General features: G+C 39.4%; 1 protein-coding gene across 2 annotated transcripts in view; it reads right to left on the reverse strand.

Moving 5' to 3' along the window:
• Positions 1 to 21,280, reverse strand: part of C5 (complement C5) — a 90,173-nt gene that overhangs the window by 18,720 nt on the left and 50,173 nt on the right. For both annotated transcript variants that reach the window (XM_049711036.1, XM_049711037.1), the window contains 11 exons: positions 19,499 to 19,726; positions 18,260 to 18,320; positions 12,537 to 12,626; positions 11,301 to 11,513; positions 10,757 to 10,832; positions 7,778 to 7,937; positions 6,002 to 6,097; positions 4,534 to 4,705; positions 2,515 to 2,720; positions 959 to 1,111; positions 663 to 728 (listed from right to left, as the gene is read on the reverse strand). In XM_049711036.1, the coding sequence (XP_049566993.1) occupies positions 663 to 728; positions 959 to 1,111; positions 2,515 to 2,720; positions 4,534 to 4,705; positions 6,002 to 6,097; positions 7,778 to 7,937; positions 10,757 to 10,832; positions 11,301 to 11,513; positions 12,537 to 12,626; positions 18,260 to 18,320; positions 19,499 to 19,726 (1,521 nt within the window). The remainder of the gene's footprint in view (positions 1 to 662; positions 729 to 958; positions 1,112 to 2,514; positions 2,721 to 4,533; positions 4,706 to 6,001; positions 6,098 to 7,777; positions 7,938 to 10,756; positions 10,833 to 11,300; positions 11,514 to 12,536; positions 12,627 to 18,259; positions 18,321 to 19,498; positions 19,727 to 21,280) is intronic.

Consider the following 21,280-nt stretch of genomic DNA (forward strand, 5'->3'; position numbering starts at 1 on the left):
GTGACAGAAAAGTGGACCATCCATCTCCCCACCCTCACGCAATCTTAGAAGCAGTCTTTGAAGGAATAAATGTACTAAAGATGAGCACACAATTAAATAATCAACAGAATGTTAACTTATGCTCCGAATACATAGTTTATTTTATTTGAGGCATTTGGCAGTTACACGTTTTTCTAAGCTATTTATATGTGTCCATGCAATCTATGGTTAAAAATAGAAGAAACTTAAGCCCTTACATATCCATCAATCCCCGATGATGCTGGACAAATGAGGTGAGACTACGTTACTAACCACCACATCCATGTATATACACGTATGAGTGTATACATACAAGTCACATGTATATATACATATATAGACATAAAAATTATTTATCTCTCTATATAATTATATATATATATAATTTCCACAAATACACAGACTACATACATATAAAGATTAATATGACCATTTTCAAAAAGAAATTGTGGGGACAGCTACCAAGATAGCTAAAAAGAATGATAAATGACTCTTACGTCAGTCATGGTTACCCAAGCCCAGATTTCTGTAACTTTGTGGCAAAGTCCCTAACTTTCTTTTATGTTACTTAGTACAAGCTGACACATAACCCCAATTAAGTCACACATAACCCCAATTAAGTCGGCTCTCCATGAAATACTCACATGCACTGTAGCCAAGCCATTGTTTTGTCCAGTACTTAGGACAACAAGGTCATCATTGAAAGGCACCTGGAAAGATTTTTGCGTTCAATATTATTTCTCATGCTTATTTACTTTGCACAAACACGGATTTGTAGGCTGTGGACAGTAAGAACTATTTCCAGTTACTTGTATGTTTAAATATACCTTAAAATAATCTAAAATGTGGTAATTAGAAAAATACGTATTAGCATCTGTAACAGATGATTTCAAAGGTCCCATCCGATTATAAAATACTATAAAAAAAATCCTTTATTTACCTCTACTGGCCTCCCAAGGAAATTCTTCTCTGTCATCTTATAATAGTAGAGGTCACCTTTATGCTTGTAAGAAACTTTGATATCCATATTCAAGTGGAGTTTTTTAACCAGGAGTGAATACTCTGTCAGGCCCTCGATGGCATTAATTGTATCCTATCAACAATCAGCAAGGCACAAAAATAGGTTTACTTATTTATGTACTCTCTGTTTACAAATACCCTTTCTTATGAGAAGGTGAGTCAGCATTGCCTGGAGATGAAACTCCAGCTGACTGAGTGAAACTGGTTAAGGGTCCCCATGTGGAGGTGGAAGGAAGATCGTCCCCCTCCCCCAATAAGGATGCTGCTGTTAGCAGGGACAGAAAGGCAGTGTGGCTTCAAGTCCAGGTTCTCTACCTGTCCTGAGCACGTGACTTCAGGCAAGTCACTCTTTGCAGAATACCTCCAACTCCTTGCATGACAATGTATCTCCTTCCCATCCTTAAGTCTCAGCTTAAATATCCGCACAGTGAAGCCATAAAGAAGCTCCCCCTTCTCATTATTCTGTTTTAATGTTCTTCCCTTCTGCCCTTTAGAGCATTCATCTCAATTGGTAATATTTTTATGTAGAGTTTATCTTTGGCATCCCCCACTGCAATATAAGATTCATGGGGGCAAGTAGTATATTTTTCTTGGCATCCATTACATTTAGTAAGTACACACACATGGTAGCTATTCAACAAGTATTTGTTGAAGGAATAAATGGATGAACTTAATTTTTCTGGACTTCATCTTCTTCATCTACAAAATTAGGAAATGTGGCTGGATCAGAGATAGCAAATTTGTGGCTACCCTCTCTGCCCATGTCCATGCAGCCAGTGCTAATAAGTGGGGTCCTCTCTTCTCTAAGCCTCCAGTTGTACCCACGATGAAACCATTTGCCTCCTCGGATTAGATGATCACTAATGTCACCCTGAAGGACCCCTCTAGCTCTAAATTTTATATACATATACACACACACCCTGTCATTGTCCAAGCATCCAGGGAACAGGGAAGATGCTAACATTTGAGATAAACTTGAATGTAGATATACACTAAACAACTGCATATAGTTATAATGTAAAATATACATACTTAAATGAGTTTACATTGGTAGGTAGATAGATAAACATGTTAGTAATCAGTATTCCTCTCATCTTTTATTTGTTTTGTGGACAGAAACATCAGTGCCTTTGCAGGGCAGCTGCTGTTCCTTACATAGGAATTAACTCTCCTAGCCCTTCATGGTAATTAAGAATCATAAAGGAAGTACTGGGCTTAGAGTCAGGAGACGTGAGTTCTGATTTTGGCTCTGCCACTAACTCCCTGAATGAAACTCCTGAGGCTGACTTGCTCCTCTGTATAAGAAGGGTGTCAATGCACATATCCATTAGGGTCCTTGATTCTAGTCCTTTATTCATATCTTTGGTATGCTCCCTTGGTGACAGAAGCATGGAGGTCAGAAGGAGTGTGGAATGTGTGGTGTGGGAGGCACTAAAAATATCTCCAGGAGGATGGACCCTGAGAAAGAAACATTACCTGGGTCGAATAAAAGCCACCTCCATACCTCTGCTCTTCTGATAGCCATTTGATGATTAGATTAACGTAATTCATGTCTTTCAAGCTCAGGCTGGTAAGTAAGGCATAGGCCGTGGTTTCTACCATGTGTGCTGTGCTGGTATAACGTGCAGAGCCGTCTTTCTGTTGAAGATCATCTTTCCAAAAACGATATATTGGTGGATTACCTGAACATCAACAAATCACACTGGTAAATATGATGAAAAGTGTGAATTTGGCATAACAATTCTAGCAAGTTTCTAGAAGTTTCTTCCGGTAGTGCCCTTCTGGTTTCCAGAAATTTTTTACTCTTTTGTAAGAAGAACTTTCTCAAGGTGACCAATACAAACAAGGTCCCTTAACACAGGGCTCTTTTAACCTATAATGGAAAAAATCTAAAAAAGAATGTATATATATTTATATATATAATATATATGTATTTTACATACATATATAAAATTGACTATAGTTCCCTGTGCTATCCAGGAGGACCTGGCTGTTTATCCATTCTATATATAATAGGTTGCATCTGCTAATCCCAACCTCCCACTCCATCCCTCAAAATTTTGATGTTATCTATTCACACATCAGAATTACCTGATTTGCATGACTTTGGACAAAATGTTTTCCCTCACTTGTGGAGGCTGTATTTAGAATGAAAGTTTTGGTTTTTAAAGATACTTCCAGATCAAACATTATTTGAATTATTAAGTTCCCTTCTAGCTCTTAAATTCTATGATTTTATGATTCATTTCTTACAATACCCAAGACATTTCTTTTGTGTTATTTGAAAAGTATTATACAAGTGGTTTCGAGGTATATGTTAAGAGTCAGTCATTTTTAAATGATGACAGAAGTCAAATTTTGTAGATAATGATAAACCTCATGTAAGATTTATTAAACTTTTAGAAAACCTTAGTCAGGAGACGGCTCAGAAGTGCCCAACATGCCGGTGCTGGTCTAGGCACATTGGCCAATGACCACAGCTCCTCTCTATTTCTTTACTCTTGACCCATAGGAAGCAATATCTTTACTTTTCAACCTGGTACAATACAAGCTAGGTCATGCACTCTCCTGGGGCTCACACTGGCCCCCACAGCACCTTGATGTGAATGAGACTCAGGCACCCCTTGCTCAGGGTAGAAGCTGACTCAAACCAGGGTGCATGGATGGGGGAGCAGAGCACAGGCTGGATTTCAGCCTTAATTCACCTGCTTGCTTGGGTGCTTTGAACATTGCACAACTGTATACAGGAGTCCTGCAGAGCTCTAGTAATGACCTCCAAGGTCCTACATGGCACTCCCTCACGCTTTCCTTCCCTGACATCACTTCTTACCCTCATCTCATTTCTCTCCAGCCATACTGGCCTCCTGGCCTTTTCTGGAGCACCAGGCATGCTCCTACCTCAGTAAAGTTGTTTCTCCACCAGGAAACACCCTTCCAGAGAGCCACTGGCTTGCTTCCTCACCTCCTTCACGTCTTGACTCAAACACCATCTTCTCAGTGAGGCTTAAGCCTGACAACCCCATCTAAAATTACAACCCACCCCCTCGCCCTGTGTCACTTCCCTGCTTCATTTTTCTTCACATCAGTCATCACTAAGCTATTCAGTATATTAAATGTTTTAGCTATTTATCGTGTTTGTCTCTCCCTAACTAGAATGTAAGCTTCATGAAGGCCTGAATTTTTTTTTTTTTTTTTTTTGTCTGTTGCTTTATCCCCAGAGCCTAGAACAGTGCCTGGTGCATAGGAGGTACTCAATACTCAATACACTCAATACACATTCATTCCTTTGTTGAATTAAGGAATGGATAAAAATGTGCTGAATGAGTGACTAAGTAAATGAATAACAGCGCTTATTCCTTTGTGCTGTGATGATTTGTTTCTTGAGGGCAGGGATGGTGTCTCACTCCACTATGCATGCCACCACCTCTTCCCCAATTAGCAGACGCTACATGCCTAGTAGACACTTGCCGAGTACCTGTCAGGAACAAGTCATACCTTTAACCAAAGCTTCCTTCTTCAGGGCTGAGACAATTGAACGAAACTGTGGGTGTGTTTTGTCTCCCAGGGAAAGAGCAAAAGCAGCGATGGCCAGTGTAAAAGTACTCTTGGTCGAGAGGGTATTTTCAAGCAGAAAGGCGTCAGCTTTAGTTACAGCTGTGCTGACTTTCTGGAAACAAGAGCAGAAGATACCTAAGTTTCTTTGTCAAGCATCGGCCTATCAACTGATGGGACCTGCCCCCAGATGGCGCCACTCTGGGGCAGGCAAGGTGAAGGGTGGAAAGAGAAATGACCTAATGGAAATGGATGTGTCTCCCTGAAGCAAATCCTTCCGGGAGAAGGAGCAGAGTGTAACCTGGAAAGTGAAAACGAGATTGTCCACATCCAGTTGTTTTAGTTTCTGAATCCTCCCCTCCTCGGTAGAGGTTTTTCCACTGAATTTCTGCTTCCCATGTCATACCTAGCCTCTGGGAAGAAGAAGCACCAAGTATAGACACAGCTTTCTCCATTCCCCCCTCAGCATAGCTGAGACAGATTCACATTTTCAAAAGGAGTTTTAGTAACTAAAACCATCAGTAGCAGAAAAAGAGCCAAGCTGTCAAAGTACTTTTTGATCCTAAGGATTCCTGGGAAAATAGTCTTTATGACTTTGTCCTGAGACGACTAAAGTAGTTATTTTGGATAAGTGGATGAGGAGGTGGCATGGTGCATCGCTGCTGACATCTTGCCTGGTGCATTCTCTCCCAGCACCACTGCTAACTTTTCCTTGTTGATTATTTTGTCTTGCTGGATATATATATAAAACAATTCTCTTGAACTAAACTAAATGATTATTTTGTTTTGTGGTTCGAGTCCTACCAATCCCCTTGGGTTTTTCCATCTTGGTTCTGTCTGCTGGTTTGAAGGACATGTCTAATTTACTTCCCAGATCAGGGTCTCAATTCTGTTAACCTTTGGAATCTTCTATATTGATTCACTTAAGTGGATCCTCTCCTTTCTCCCTTCAGCTTCCAAGCAAATGAAACAGCACAACCCAAGGCAGCAAACGTGGTATGGGGCATCCTCAACAGTTCTGTGATACAGAGTACCTCAACACTCTGTATTCTGGGTTATAGAACAACAGTCACATACGTGGCATAAGATTTAGCAGAGGTAAGAGTAGGAAGCTGCAGACACGGGGTCATTTTCTCATCACAGTCAGAAGTTATCTGTTCTAATCACAGCTCTACGAGTCAGTAGCCTGTGACATGGGACAATTAAATTCACCTTTCGTACAGGCCTCAGCTTTCTCAACTGTCAATGAGTGGGTTGGACTAGATGTTTTCTAGTATCTATCATAATTCTGAAATCCTTAAATTCTGGAGTTAAAGTTATTTTCAAGCCCCCCTCTTACCTTCCCCCCTCCCCCCAAGAATATGGTATGGAAAAAGACCATGGGTGTTGGAGAAAGAAAACTCTTACTTACCTCCAGAGGGCATATATCAAAGGCCTTTCTAATTCCAATCACAGCAAAAGCTGTAAGATATAAAGTTTTCTCTCGGGCTTCAATGGGCAAGGTACCCTAAAAGTAAGCAATGTTTAAAAAGGAGAGCAAACTGGTATCTTTAAAGTGAAGTGACCTTGCTCTAATCTTCATTTTGGACCTACTCTCCTTCTCTCCCTTCATGCACTCTAGTTGGACTGCTTGCGTTTTTTCAAAGCTCTGAGTCTTACATGCTTTCACTTGCTTTTCTCTCCTCCACCTCTCTACCCTGTAGCTCCACTTCATACCTCTTTACCACGTTCAAGTTCACCCTCTCCTTCTAGACACTGTTAAAATGCCACCTCCCCTGAGAAGCACTATTCTGCCTCTGTTCTCCCACATTTTCTCCTCTTAGGGCAGTGACGTTCCTATGCAATGCTTCCAAGACCTTCCAGTAAGTAACCTTCACTTTTTTCTCCAGCTTTATTTTGTGCCACTCACCCTCTGGACTTCTCGGCTCCACCTCTTTTAATGAACCACCCTCTCTCTACTTCAAGATAACAGGCATCATGTTTGCTCCACTTGCAACACTCTGCCTGCCTCCCTCCTACCTAGCTCCCAGGGACCTGGTCAACCCATTTTCTCAACTCCCACAATCTAGGTTAGAGTTTCCTGCTTTCAAAGAAACTGTATTTCCCTTTTCTTAACATGAATCCCACACTTGAAATCACTTACTCAATGTCTGACTTCTCTGCTGGACTGTAACTGCCATGGCCTCAAGTGACCACACCTGTTTTGTTCACTGTTATGTCCCTACCATGTAGCACTTTGTACACATTCAATACATACTTATTGCATAAATAAATGAACACACACACTTCAATCTTGGTTAGAGTTATTAGCATTTATACCCCACTTTCCCTACCAGTGTGCGAGCTCCTTTGTGGCAGGGATACTCTGGTCCATCCTTCCCACTCTTCCTCCCCCATGGTGCCCCAAATAGGCCCTTGCATGTTTTAGGTGCTTAGTGAATGGTTGTTGAATGGATACGAATAGATGGATGGATGGGTGGGATCTTAAAAAAAATTGTTGTAGTATTTTACTCTTCAAATAGCACCTAGATAATGTCAGTTGCCCCCATTTCTTGTGTGAGTCCTAATCGGTCCTAATTATGGGACCCCTGTCAGCCAAGAGGCCGCTTGTACCTGATATGAAAGGGATTGGATTGGGGCAGGCAAAATAAATACATAAATAAAAGCTGTTGGATCCTAAAAAATACATTCTAGGAGTAGAAGATGTTGTAGCAGTATCTTGCAGAGGTTTTGTAAGTGGATTCCAATTTCAAACAACACTTTGTTGTACTTTTAATAAATTGACCCCACTCTTTCTAACAGAGTGTAAATAGGATCCCTTCCATGTTTCACAACAACATCTCGCAGCCTTGACCTGTAAGAAGGCTCTGAAGCTCAAGTTCAGATTCATACCAAGTGTACGTGGACAAATTAGCACATTTTACCCGTTCTGAGATCACTAGCACTTGTACCCTGTGACCCACTAATGCCTGTTACACCAGATGTCCAAGATCTCACTCATCTGACCTATGCTGAATTGTCTGAAGAGCAGGATGAGAAGACCTTTCAAATTCTTTGTACACAAGAGAAGTTTCTTGCAGGATTGCATATATTCTCCCCTCTCTTTTTTATTCTTATAAAATGGATGAGAACACAACTCAAACTTGTAAATAAAACTATTGCTCATCTGTGCATTTGGTTTCCTTACCTGTAATTTTATTGGTTGATAGTCGGAATTTTCCTTGAATGATCCATTTTCTAGTTGACAATTCTCAACCAGCCACAATAAAGAATTGCAAATTGAATTTTGTTCCTGATCTACATATTTACTTACTTGTCCAAGTACTCTTAAAGCAAAAGCTGTTAACCTTTGAGACAAAATCAAATAAATAAACATTTAGACACTGAATCCCTGTTGGCTTTCAACTTTCAGTGTGTTTTAGTTCGTACAGTGTTTATTCTTGAAAAGAAAATAATGTGGTTTTTTTTGGTTTTTTTTTGTGGTACGCGGGCCTCTCACTGTTGTGGCCTCTCCCGTTGCGGAGCACAGGCTCTGGATGCACAGGCTCAGCGGCCATGGCTCACGGGTCCAGCCGCTCTGCGGCATGTGGGATCTTCCCGGACTGGGGCACGAACCCGTGTCCCATGCATCGGCAGGCAGACTCTCAACCACTGTGCCACCAGGGAAGCCCAAAAATAATGTTTTAAAATGCACAATTCCAAAGTAAGTTGTTACCATTTCACAAGGGCAGGAAAGATTTCAGGAAGATCTCCAAAAACAATCAAATGTGAGCAGCACATCTTCTGTGACTACAACATTGTTAGCTTGTACACAAGCTGAAAATTGATGCCTGATGATAAAAAAATTCTTCTTTCTCTAAAGTTAAAGACAATAGTGTTGAAACAAATAGTTTTGTGTTAAAGCACTGACTCATGAACATGAGATATGGAGGAGCGAAATCATAAAATTCTAGATTGTAAAATTTGTACAAGCTATCTGATCTAAATCCCCGTCTGAGGTCTGAATTCTCTTCCCCAACATCCGTGGGAATGTTTATCTCTCTTCCCCTTGAACCATGTTATTGATGCAGAACTCACCACCTCCCAAGGAAGCCCTAATTATTATGATTACTTAGTCAAAAAGCAATTTCAGTCTCTACTGTCTCTCAAAGAATATCAGAGGGGGTCTAAATACTTCATGACCCCATGTGCCCCTTATGCCTCCTTTCCTCCCCTCCAATTCCTTCACTCAGCAGCCCAGGAGCCAGAAGCCCTTGAGACTCAGACCACTTGACTCTCTCCCTCACTTTAAAATTTTGTTTTCCTTTTCCTTTTTAAAGGAATATTATTCTCAGTACTTTTTGTATCTTCTCTGTATTTCTAAAAAAAATTTTTTTGGAAAGTATTCAGGTGTTGGCCATTTTCTTCTATGTATGTTTATCTCCAAAGGAACTCATGGAGTTGGGCCTGGGGTGGTTGGGTCCAAGTGTTTCTATGTTTCTGGCTGAACACCATCCACTCAGTCTTGCCCAGAATCTTGAGAGGCTCTGGGGGTTTCCTGAGAGGCTATTGCATCTTCTCATGGGGATTTCTGTTCTCCAGGCATTTAGTTTCCAGTTCCTGCTGTGGTGTTTTCCAGTCTGTATCGATCTCCACTCCCTGCATCCTGGGTTTTATCCTCTGGTTGCCATACTCCAGGGGCCTGTGTGTCTTTCAAATGTGCCACCCACACAGGGTCAGACCCACTTCTAAGGTACAATCTGTGAAACGTGGTGACTGGTTGGATGTAAAGCCAAAAGGAAAGGGAGGAGTCAAACTTGGTCAGTGGAGGACAAAGTATTGCTGTGCACTGATTAGGGGAACAGAGGAACAAAAGAATGAATTTGGCATGGAATGTGTTCAAAGGGCTTTTGGCTCCCAAGTCCACAGAAATGTGGATCTGGAGCTAAGGAAAGAAGATAGGCCTTGAGACGTGATTAGAGAATCATCTGCATGGGAATTATGGAAGTCATGGGCAAAGATGAGATTGTACAAGGAGAGAGTCTAGAAAATGAGGGTCAAGGATAAAATCCTGGGGACTCTCAACAGTTAAAGGGCATAATTTAAAAGACAATTATTCTAGATTGTAAACCCCTTAAAAGTGTTTCATATAGTAGAACCTACAAAGTACCTGTCACAGTGTCTTTAGTAAATATTTTGGCAAAGCATGATATTATTCTTTGAAAATAAGTTGCCATATGGATTTGTTAATTCAGACTGACTTTCCCTCAAATAATCAGAATTTTGGAAGTTATTATGCTTCACCAATTAAGTACTTACAGAGCACCTACTATATGCCAGGTACATACCAGGCACTAGGAATACCTGAAACTGCCCACATAGAGCTTACATTCTAGTGGCGAGACAGACAATAAGTGTGATAAGTAAGAATGTTAGTGATAAATTCTAAAGAGTAAAGGAAAGCTGGGGAGAAGAATATGAAGTGTTGGGATGGGAATGGCATGCTAGATAGAATGATCAACAGAGGCCTCATTGAGAAGGTGACTTTTGGTAAAGACTTGAAGGAGGTAGCTGAGTCAGCCATGCTGATACAGGAAGATGGGGAAGAGGGAGTAGTCAATGCAAAGGCCCTGAGGTGGAAGCATGGCTGGCATGTTCAAGGAATAGCAAGAAGGCCAGTGGGGCTCGAGTGGAGTGAAAGAGAGTAGTAGGGGATGTAGTTGGAGAGGTGAGGTAGGGCTAGACCATGTAGGGTCTTGTAGATCACAGTAAGAAGTTTGGTTTTTACCCTGGGTAAGATGGGAAGCTCCTGAATGGTTTTGAGGGACGTGACCTAACATGTTTTAACAGAGTCCCTCTGGCTGCTGTGTTGAGTATAGACTGAAAAGGGGCAAGGGCTGAAGCTGAAAGACCAGAGGGGGCTAGTGTCATAATCCAGGTATGAGATGAGGATGGCTTGGACCAGGGTGGTGGGCTGGGGTTGGTGAGAAGTAGTCAAGTTCAGGATATATTTCGGAGGTGCAGCCAAAAGGATTTGCTAGATCAGGTGTGGCTTGTAAGAGAAAGAGGGCAGTGAAGAATGACTAGGCTTTTTAGCCTGAGCAACTGGACAGAGTTTCCACTAAGGTTGTTATTCTTTAGTTAATTAACAACTATATGGAAATGCAAGTCAAAACTTTCTACTTACCAAGTGCTAGCACTTCCACCCTTCCACATGCTGTAAGAATAGTCAGCATTTCTGAAGGACATGATGCTCACCATCCCTAAGAGGCACCAGGGAAAGAACACAGTGCTTCAGTGACCCCCATTTCTTCTCAGAGAGTGCTTTATTAGCCCCTGGGAACACTGAACTTCCTTTGGTGTTGGGCAGCAAGCACATGCTCTGTGGCCAACACTGAACTTCTCAAAGGAAGTATATGAATCGCTTGAATTGGGAATTATCAAGTAGAACATTCTGAGCTCATTCAAGAAGGAAGGAAGTACTCTGTAGAGTTTGGAATGCAGGTGTCTTGTATCTCATCCAGGCGTTTTAGTAAGTTAAGCCAAAGTGCTCCAGCAAACAGTATTTATTTGTGTAATAGAGTCCACCTCATGATTTTTTTTTTTTGGCTGAAATGCTTTTACAAATAAGCTTTTGTATAATTCATAACTTAAATATTAGTTTAATCAAACTATTAGTTTAAAAATCACAAGATTTTAATGTATAATATGTGAAATAGTTTTTTTCTTACCTTCTTTTAATTTTTTCTTCAAGTTCTGTTTTTGAGGTAATGAGTTAGCAGAAAAAATGTTCCAATTATTTCCTGCTTCCAGGTAGTGAAAAACATAGAATACTGGGACAATGCTCATCAGTTCTGCCTCTGCATTCCCTTTGGGGAGGTGGGTGAGGATATCAATGCCTTCCTGACTCAGAACTGCAGACATGACCTCACCTATAAGAAGTCCTGATACAAACAAACAAGCACACAAACAAAAATCATAGGTACAATCAACTTCTGTCAACTTCTGAGTAACAGTACATTTTAAATGAGATAAGAGCAACCATCCCTATCCTTTCCTTTTTATCTAGGCAGCTGAATTACTTCTCAGAACTGGGGAGAGGAAAAAAATTTGATTAGAAGATGTATTTAAAAGAAACACCAAAAGCAGGCTTAAAAATACCACTGCAATATGGGGATAAGATGATGTAATACAGTGGGCAGATTACAGCATAGAGGACATGGCAAATTAGTTGCCATTCAACCTGAAAGCTTTAGATATTGTAAACTCTATGAATCAATCGCATCCACGAAGCGAAGCTAAGAGTCTGAACTGTGAACACTCTGTGAGTGCTATGAGAGCTCTGTCCATAACTCATCGTGAGACCCTGGGAAAAACACTTTCTTATATACCTAACTACAGAGTTGGACATGATTAAAAAGGTCTTTTCCAGTACTAACACTCTGTGATTCCAAGGTTTTATCTAAGATAAAATGTAGTCAGGACATTCTATTATTCTGATGATGCGTCATTGAATTTTTAATGGCTGGAGACCAGGGATAAAACCTGCTAAAGACACCACTTCTACAAATGTACTGGCACTCTAAAAGAGCAGAGCTGCTTTCTTGGGGCCATTTGCAGGTCATAAAGCCTTCTCTGGAACAGGACTGGCCACTAGGCTAATAGAAAGTCCTTTAAATCTGGACGCAGCTGCACTATCGTTTTAGAGAGGTCTTTGGGCCAATGACAGCCCTCACCCTCCATCATGGGAGCATGCATCTCCATTCAAATCAGGCCACTGGAAGAAGAGAGTTGGAAGAGTGGTTAGGGATTTGAAGGTGGGAGTAGGAATAGGGTACTCCCAGAGGTCCCCTATTGTACATGCAACTGAGTAGAGAAGAGGAGAAATAGGATAATCATGAGAATATTTGATTTTTGTTTGAAACACAAAGTGAAATAAGAAATAAAAATGGCACTTGTTAATTTACCTTTTACACTCACAATCCTTTTGACTTTTGTTTTGGGGACCAAATCCAATGGTAACCTGTATGGGAACTCCTTTCGTCTACTAATGACGCCTGAAATTTAAAAGAAAATTATTAGATTTACACAGAGTTCTTGAGGGAAGACTATTTGCAGATTATTTATAGTATAACTACTTTCAGGGACTTTTAAAAAAAATAATAGACTCTTTTATAACAACATTATTAAAATTTAAAAGGGAAATTTAAAATAATCAAGGATTTTTTATCAAACCCTAGGCTTATATAATCTCATTAAATAAAGCATTAACATTGACTGTAAGCTTCCTGGAAATAAATAGGTTATATAAATCTTATTCATCAGTAAAAGGGAGCATGCTGTTTTGTCCAAAGACAGAAAATTATTCCCGGAACTGAAATCTAAAAATAACTAACAAGTAATTCCTTAGTCAAGGAAATGTGAAGATTAGCTCCATTGGGAAGCATGCCCTGAAATCCCTTCTACCTTCTCCTCTCCATCTAACTTAGACACTTTTTCTTTCAGCACAATAACAGAGTTTAAGCTTGCTGTATCAGAGCATTTTCTACTGTAATCATTGGTTTATTTCATGAAAATGATAGTATTTATCATTCTACTGATAGAATACCAAGCACACTGCTAAGCTCTTTGAATGCATCGTTACACTGGATCCTCACAACAACTCTATGCACTGTGTCTACTATTATTATTTTAATTTTATAGATGAGCAAACTGAGGCTTAGAAAGCAAATTACTCAAGGTCACAGAGCTAGTACAGATGAAGCTGCATCTGAACTCAGGAAGCTTTACTGCAGAACCCATAGTAGTCACCACAAAGAGACTCCTCCTCCCATTGTCCTGCTAAGAAAGCTCTCTGAGGGCAGGAACCATTCTTATTGAACGCTGTAGTCCCAAGCACTTAGTCCCTGGCACATGGTAGATGCTAAAAAAAAAACTAGTGACATTTTGCAATTGCATGGCCAAACCACATGGCTTTGCAGAAGAGACAGGAATGCTCCTCTTCTTTCCTCATCAACCTTTGATAAATGCTGAGGATATAATATTAAAATAAAACTTAGTGGAAGACATTTGAGAGCTTTGCAATGTGGATGAAAGAGTACTGAGCTCAGAAAGAACTTACTCTGGATGTGACACTGGGCAAGACACAATCTTTCTATGCTTTGGTTTGCTCATCAGTTAAATAGAGGTAATAGTATTTTCCTCAAAGGGTTTTTGTGAAGATAAAAATAATGTAGACAAAGCATGGCAAACAGTTTGTGCTCAATATATGGTACTTATGACAGTAAGTTGTTTTAGATTATCTAAATTTGATCCTCCACCATTTTTTTCCATTGATACCTGCCCTTGACTATTTCATTTCTCATTATCAACTCTTCTACTAGATGGAAAATGTACAGAAAAAAAGGCTAAAACTAAGAGAAGTCAATTTTACTCCTTGTCAGAGATCATAAAAAAGACCCATCAAGGCATCACTTATAAAGGTAGATGCTAGAGAGATTAAAACATTTAAAAGTTAAATCTTTAAAACCAACAGGATAAAATAAGCAATAATGTCTTTTTGAACTAAGATATATAACCATAAAATGAAATTATAATGAATTTGACTATATCAGAAAAAAAGATTACTGTTCAAAACCCACTAAGGTCTACGACTGCTCAAAGAAGTATATGAGAGACAGAATCAACAAGAAATAGACAAGAAAACCCAAGTGGAAAATAGAAAAAAGTGCAAAAGATAGGAATAGTCAATTCACAGAATGGAAGTCCAAATGGCCAGCAAGTATATGAAGAAATGTTTAGAAATCACTGTAATCAGAAGAATCTAAATTAAAACAATAATGAGATGTCGCTTTATACCCCTAAAAATGGCACATTTTAGAGAGGTGAGTAACACCAAGTGTTGGTGAGGATGTGGAATAAGGAGAATCCTTATGCAGTGCTGGTGGAGGTATAAATAGTACAGCCATTCTGAAGAGCAATGTGACAGAAGTAAATGATATTCAGTATATGTATGCCCTTTGACCCAGCAGTTCAACTCCAAAAAACATAGTCCAGATAAATTCTCACACAGATTCGTAAAGCGAGATGAATAAGGATGTTCATTGCAGCATTGTTGATGGTAGTGGAGAACCTGTCACTAGGGGATGGGTAAGTAAAATTGTGGTGGAATTGGAACTGAGCAGAACCCTGCAGGGCCCCCACGTACAAAAATGAGCAGTTAATGATTAGGACAATAGTCACAGACTGAGTGTCTGATGCACATTCCTGAGTTGTTTTACAGATACTGTAACTGCCACCAGAGGAAAAAAGCTAACTGCATGAGGACCAGACTATAGCCATGACATTAGCTGCTCCATTTTGAGCAGTACTGAATCTATGGCTATCACAATTCCAAGAACTGGCCTCAAGAGAATGGGATTAACATTATTGCTCATAATAAACGATATCTTTGTGGGCATCAAAATAATTGTATCTTACTCTGCCCATATATGTAAGCAGGCAACTAAAATTGTCAGCAAAGATGCTACAGACCCATGTTGACATTTTCCACTCTGAGAATATGGTGCCCTATGTCAGCATGAAGAAAATTACAGAAGATGGAGCTTCACCCCTGATCCCATAGAAATGGAATGATGTTTGACAGTGGGGAAATGAAAGCAGCTCTTTTGCCCCTTTCCTGTTTGCCCATTTCTGTCCCCCTCTAACCTTAAAAGAACCTAATTATAGGAATGAGATCACTAGGCAGTTTGACCTAACTCCTAACTTATACTCTCCTGAATGCACACCATGCGAAGAATCAAAGAACCTGTTGATCCTTTACCTAAATAAAAAGAAGCAAAAATGAAGAATTAAGCAGTTAAAGAATGACTGGCTCTACAGGGAACTCTGCTCAATATTCTGTAATAACCTAAATGGGAAAAGAATTTGAAAAAGAATAGATGCATGTATACATATAAATGAATCACTTTGCTGAACACCTGAAACTAACACAATATTGTTAATCAACTATACTCCAATATAAAATAAAATTTTTTTTTAAAAAAAGGGCTTGCCTGGTGGCGCAGTGGTTAAGAATCTGCCTGCCAATGCAGGGGACACGGATTCGATCCCTGGTCTGGGAAGACCCACATGCCACAGAGCAGCTAAGCCCATGTGCCACAACTACTGAACCTGCGTGCCACACCTACTGAAGCCTGCGCACTTTGAGCCCGTGCTCCACAAGAGAAGCCACTGCAATGAGAAGCCTGCGCACCACAACCAAGAGTAGCCCCTGCTCACCGCAACTAGAGAAAGCCCACTGCACAGCAACGAAGACCCAACGCAGCTAAAAATAAATTTAAAAAAAAAAAAAGAATGACTAGCTCTCTACCCCCAACAGCCCCTTCAGAAATCCTGCAGGCAAATCACGTGGGCAAGATAACATCTGAAGAGTCAGCCAGTCTGCACACAATGGAGAATGATGCAGAATTCAACCTCCTGCCTAGATGATTCACTGAAATTCTTCCCCCTTCTCCTTTAAAAACTGTAATGGCTGAGCAGAAACTTTGGAGTTGGTCTTGGGATGCGAGTCCACCTTCTCCCCAGATTGCCGGCTTCTCTGATTAAAGCATCTTTCCTTTCTATTGACATTTGCCTCTCAAATTATTGCCTTTTGAGTGGCAAACAGCCGAACCTGAGTTTGGTAACAGAATATAAAATACTGTGTAGAAGCAGTGAATTAAATGCATGTATAGCAATAGGAATATTTGTTTAAAACACAGTATTGTCTTTAAAAACTTAAGAACTAGAACAGGACCTATAGCACAATACCTTTTATATGTTAAAAAAACATACACACACAAAACAACCTTTCCTCCATACTCTAAGACATATTTCAAGCATATTAGATTGGGGGCATTTGAAGGAAGGGAAATGGGAGTGGAGGTCAGGCATGAGGAGAGAAAATAAAACATGAGAGGGGCCTGCCCAAACCAATGATGATGATGTGCTGAGAACTGAGGTGGGGGAGAGAGCTTGTCAGGCAGAGAAAGCAGGAACCAAAGGCTAGGGCTAGTCTCGTGTATTGAGTTTCTGTGTTTAGTCTCTTTTTAAACTGATGTCACATAATTTTAATTACTATTACTTTACAATTTGTTCTGATACCTCATTCTCCCTCACTGATATTTTTCTCAGATTTCCTCTAACATTATTGTCTGTTTACTTTTCCAAATATGTTTTTTAGGCTTTTAAAAAAAACTGTAAAGTATCATAGCAGTATAGCAATTCCAATATACACAGATTGGAAGTATTTAATAAAATCTCTGAAATAAACTAGACAGAATTGGTTGTCATCTTTACCCTATTTAGCACTCTGGAAAGTAACAAAGCTGCCTGAATCTAAGTTGTCTAAAATGATAAGGGAAAAAAGTCATGTGACAAGATTGGAAAGAGGCATAGATTCTTTTTTTTTAACCAAGATTTTTGATGGAGAGATCTATTCCCCGATAAAAGATCATTGCCATCTTGTGGGCCTGATGTTCACACCTGGGATGGGTAAGACAGGGCTGTTTTGGAAAGCTGTTTGCAATAATGTTAGTATAGCAGGCATAAGGGGGAAGAGAAAGAGAAGACAAAGGAAGCAGTGGCTCTGAGGTGTGATGTGACTGCATGAGGCCAAAACCTCAGAATTTGTCATATATCTCCCCATATATCCTTCACAGGCTGGGAGGAGGTCTGTGTGAAGATAAGATTAGAGAAAAAAGTTTGCATGAAGTCATCCTTATTCAGTTTATGGGACTCAGCTGATTAGAAATGTAAATATTAATTCTTTGCTTTCCTAGAGGAAATAGCACTCTGAGTATAGTGGCCTTGATTTGTAAGGAAACTTTTTTTCTTTCCATTGCTGTATCACTGAAAGAAAAGAAGAATGATACAATGCAACAATAAGGTAAATTTCAATCATTTAATAAGAACTACAGTAGTCTGTCTTTTTTTGGTGAAAAGAATTGTTAACTGAAAACATTCTAAATTTCATAAATACATAGGTATTTAGGCCTTAATGAAGTGCTCAAATGTTTGCACAATTCTAACTTTAAGAAGATTCCAAAAAAAAGGAAGATTCAGAATATCTCAACTGGAGGAAAAGCAAGGAAGCAGGAACAATGAGGAATGGCTTTGTTAAGTAATTTATCAGCATTATTGTGTTATCAAATAATGCATGTTAGATAAGAATGTAAAAGACTTTTTCTTAGGTGTTCTTTGGACTGATGGTTCTATAAAAAAATATTATATAACTTATTATTGTGATGGATAGAATGGTAAAATGACTAATTTATAAGGGAAGTCATGCAATGATTACTATTTCAATGCTTTGTATTTAAAACTAATGGGGTTACTTTGGGAATTCCCTGGCGGTCCAGTGGTTAGGGCTTGGTACTTTCACTGCCTGGGTTTGATCCCTGGTGGGGAAATAAGATCCTGAAACCCACGCCATGCAGCAAAACAAACAAACAAAAACCTAATGGGATTATTTTTCTTTGTTCTAAACCCATCCAGATTATAATATAACACATGCTATCAAAAATGGCAGTGAACTAAGAAGTGGATATTTCTGATTCTATACAATTAACATTTTAAAAAATAGTGTTTCAGGTTACACATCTCTCTAGGGCAAAAGACAACATATAAAATACAAACTCATTTTGCCTACCGTAGATACCCTTTGGGTCCAGAGTAGTGCCAGCATAACTTTCCCTTTTGACACCTTCCGGCTAAAATAAAGGCAAAAATCATTCAGTTAAGAACATAATTAAATTTATATGACCTGAATGCTTGAATCAACTTGACTACTTTTCCAATTAAAAAATTCTTTTTTTTTTTGGAGAAGGCAAAGTATGTTTAAATACTTATATGCCTACCTCCAGGAATAAGATTTTCTGGCTATTTGCATGATGATCAGAGCAAACACTTAAATAGAAATTATTATAAGCCAGGTAATTGATCTAAGTGCTTTGTATGTATTAGCTCATTTAACCTCAAAAATACTCTATGGGGTAGTGCTCCCATGTGACATACAAGGAAACTGACACCCAGAGAGATCAAGAAACTTATCTGATGCCACACTGCTAGTGGAGCCAGGATTCAAACGCAGGCAGTGTGGCTCCAGAATCTGTGCATGGAACCACCATGCAAAGATGTATAGAAAATAGAATGTGCCTTGCACAAAATAAGTCAATACATGTTTACCAAAGTGAATTCATGGCTGAAAACAGAACTCAGAGAATGAAGACCTCGGAAGACCCAGTTCTGTCATTAACATTCTTGCCAAGAATCTTAATCTTAAAAAGATAACATGAAAACTCTCAACAGACTGTGTGGGTAAACAGTACTTAAGAAATGGTAGTTTTCTTCCTTTTTTGGCCTGTTTACTCATTTACAAAATGGAAAATTTTCTAGGCTATAAATTCTAAACTATAAATGCATGGATCCCATCTTATTTATTGCTGTAGCTCCAGTATTTAGCATAATATCTGGCACAGATTTCAAAACATTTTCTGAATGTGTTGGGGGAAAAAAATACTCCAGAAAACTATATACCAAAATGTTAAAATCGGGTATCTCTGGTTGTAGGGGTTTTTGGTGGTCTTAATTTTCTTCTCTGTGGTTTTTCAGTATTCCATGCTTTCTACAATGAGCAAGCATCATTGTTTTATTTAAACTTTAAAAACATAATTTCAGACTTAAAGAAAAGTTATAAGAATAGTCCAAAAATATCTGAGATAACCTCCACCCAGATTCCCCCAAATGTTAACATTTTGTTATGTTTGTTTTATAATTTTCTCTTTGTGTGTCTCTTTCTGAATCACTTAAGCATGAGTTGCTGATAACTTTTTTTTTCAGAAAGAAAAAAGTGTTTTTGAAAGAATTTTTTTAAAGCATATTTTCTTACCACCACTCGTAATGTTTTTATTAAGATTTCGTTTCCAACAGAAGTCTCCAGTGAGAAGTTGATGTTGTGGAGGCCGATTTCCAGAGGAAGCACGCTGAAGGTCACCAAGTGGCTGGAGGAGCCCTCTATTCTCTGGGGCAGACATTTGGAGGAACTTTTCCCCTGAGGGTCAATGTCTGGGCTTCCCGATGAACAGATTCCCTCCACGGGAGACATTTTAACACAGAACTGAAATATCACCAGTGAACAATTATTTCAAAACATTTTATGATAAGGAAAGCACGCCCTGATTACATTCATCTGGACAAAAACTCTCCCCTGGTACTCGTTAAATAATCCCTTAGATTCCAAGGCTGTAGAGAAAGCTCATTTCAGATTTTCTAAAACACACAACCAGTTGCCATAGAGCTTAGCAATGTGACAGGATGTCTAGAAAGCTCAACACTGGCTCGGAAACATCTAACCTTCCTTAGACTGTTACCTACTAAATCGGGTACAACACTACTGAAGTTCTTTGTTCATGTTGTCATGATAGCATTTGTTACACTGTCTCTCTACATGTTTATATTTTAGGCAGTGGGAGCCCAGTCTCAGGCACTCTGTGTGTCTTATTCAACTTTGTATCTTATAGCTCAGCCTTTGGTTTTCAATAAATGGTTTTATGAAAGACTGGAAACTCCATCTCTTGGCATTTAAGGTCCTGCCTAATATGCCCCCGACCAACTTTTCCAATCTTGCCTCTTATTAACTTCCCACCTGTACCCCATTATACAGCCAGACTCTGGCTCCGGAAAGACCTAGGTTCAAATCTTGGCTCTGCCACTTCCTGTGTGGCAAGAGCACATTGCATGACCCTCCATTTCTTCATCTTTGTAATGGGGATAATAATGATACCTACTGACTTCTGGCTCAAACAGTGAATATTTTTCATCTCCTCTCCAAAATCTAGTGAACTGACAGAACTATACCCCAAATAATAAATCTGTAAGATCCAGAATAAATCAAGCAGGTAAACAAGGAGGAGTAACAACATTCAACAACTAATTTTGAGGAATTTCTCAAAAACGGTAAGCTCCTTTTCCCTCTTAACTATCTTCTTGGGAAACACAACAACTAGGGTGGGTGAGGCAGGAGTTAAAGAAGACTTTTGGGTCACTGGAGGCCAATGATTCCCCCTGGAGAGCTGGGGTAAGGTAGGTAAGGCTAGATACAGAAGAGTGATTTGATCAAATTCAACATGAATTCATTATAAAAACTCTTAGTAAATTGAGATAGCAACTTTTGAAACTGATATCAAATATCAAAAAAAAAAAACAAACCCAAAAACCAAAAATTCTGGCAGTGGTTCTGCTTTCAGAAATAGCCAAGTAGCTCCTACTTGGATAACTCTTCTGCAAATAATAACTATAAGCTCTAGACAAAATACATATTTAAAAAAAAACAAAAACTACCTGAAGGCACTAGAGATTGGAAGAGAAGGTGACACTCAGAAGAAAGGAGGGACACTGTGTGAGGGTCCTATTTTTTTACAGTTTTAACCTGAGGGCAGTCACCATTAGTCCCTTAAGGAGTAGCTAAACCTCCAGTAGAACCTGCCATCTTATTGGCTTAAAGAACCAGGGGACAGAGTATGGCGCAGCCACCACAGCGGAAAAGTGAAGGACCTCCAGGTTCACCATATAAACTTTGCTCAAACCTGGTCAACCCTTGAACTACGCACAGCACAGACTCTAAGCATCCCAGCTAAGGCTAAAGGAACTGAAATGAGATTTCAAAGTTTGA

Source organism: Orcinus orca, chromosome 6 (assembly GCF_937001465.1).
Source record: "Orcinus orca chromosome 6, mOrcOrc1.1, whole genome shotgun sequence".
Lineage (NCBI taxonomy): Eukaryota > Metazoa > Chordata > Mammalia > Artiodactyla > Delphinidae > Orcinus > Orcinus orca.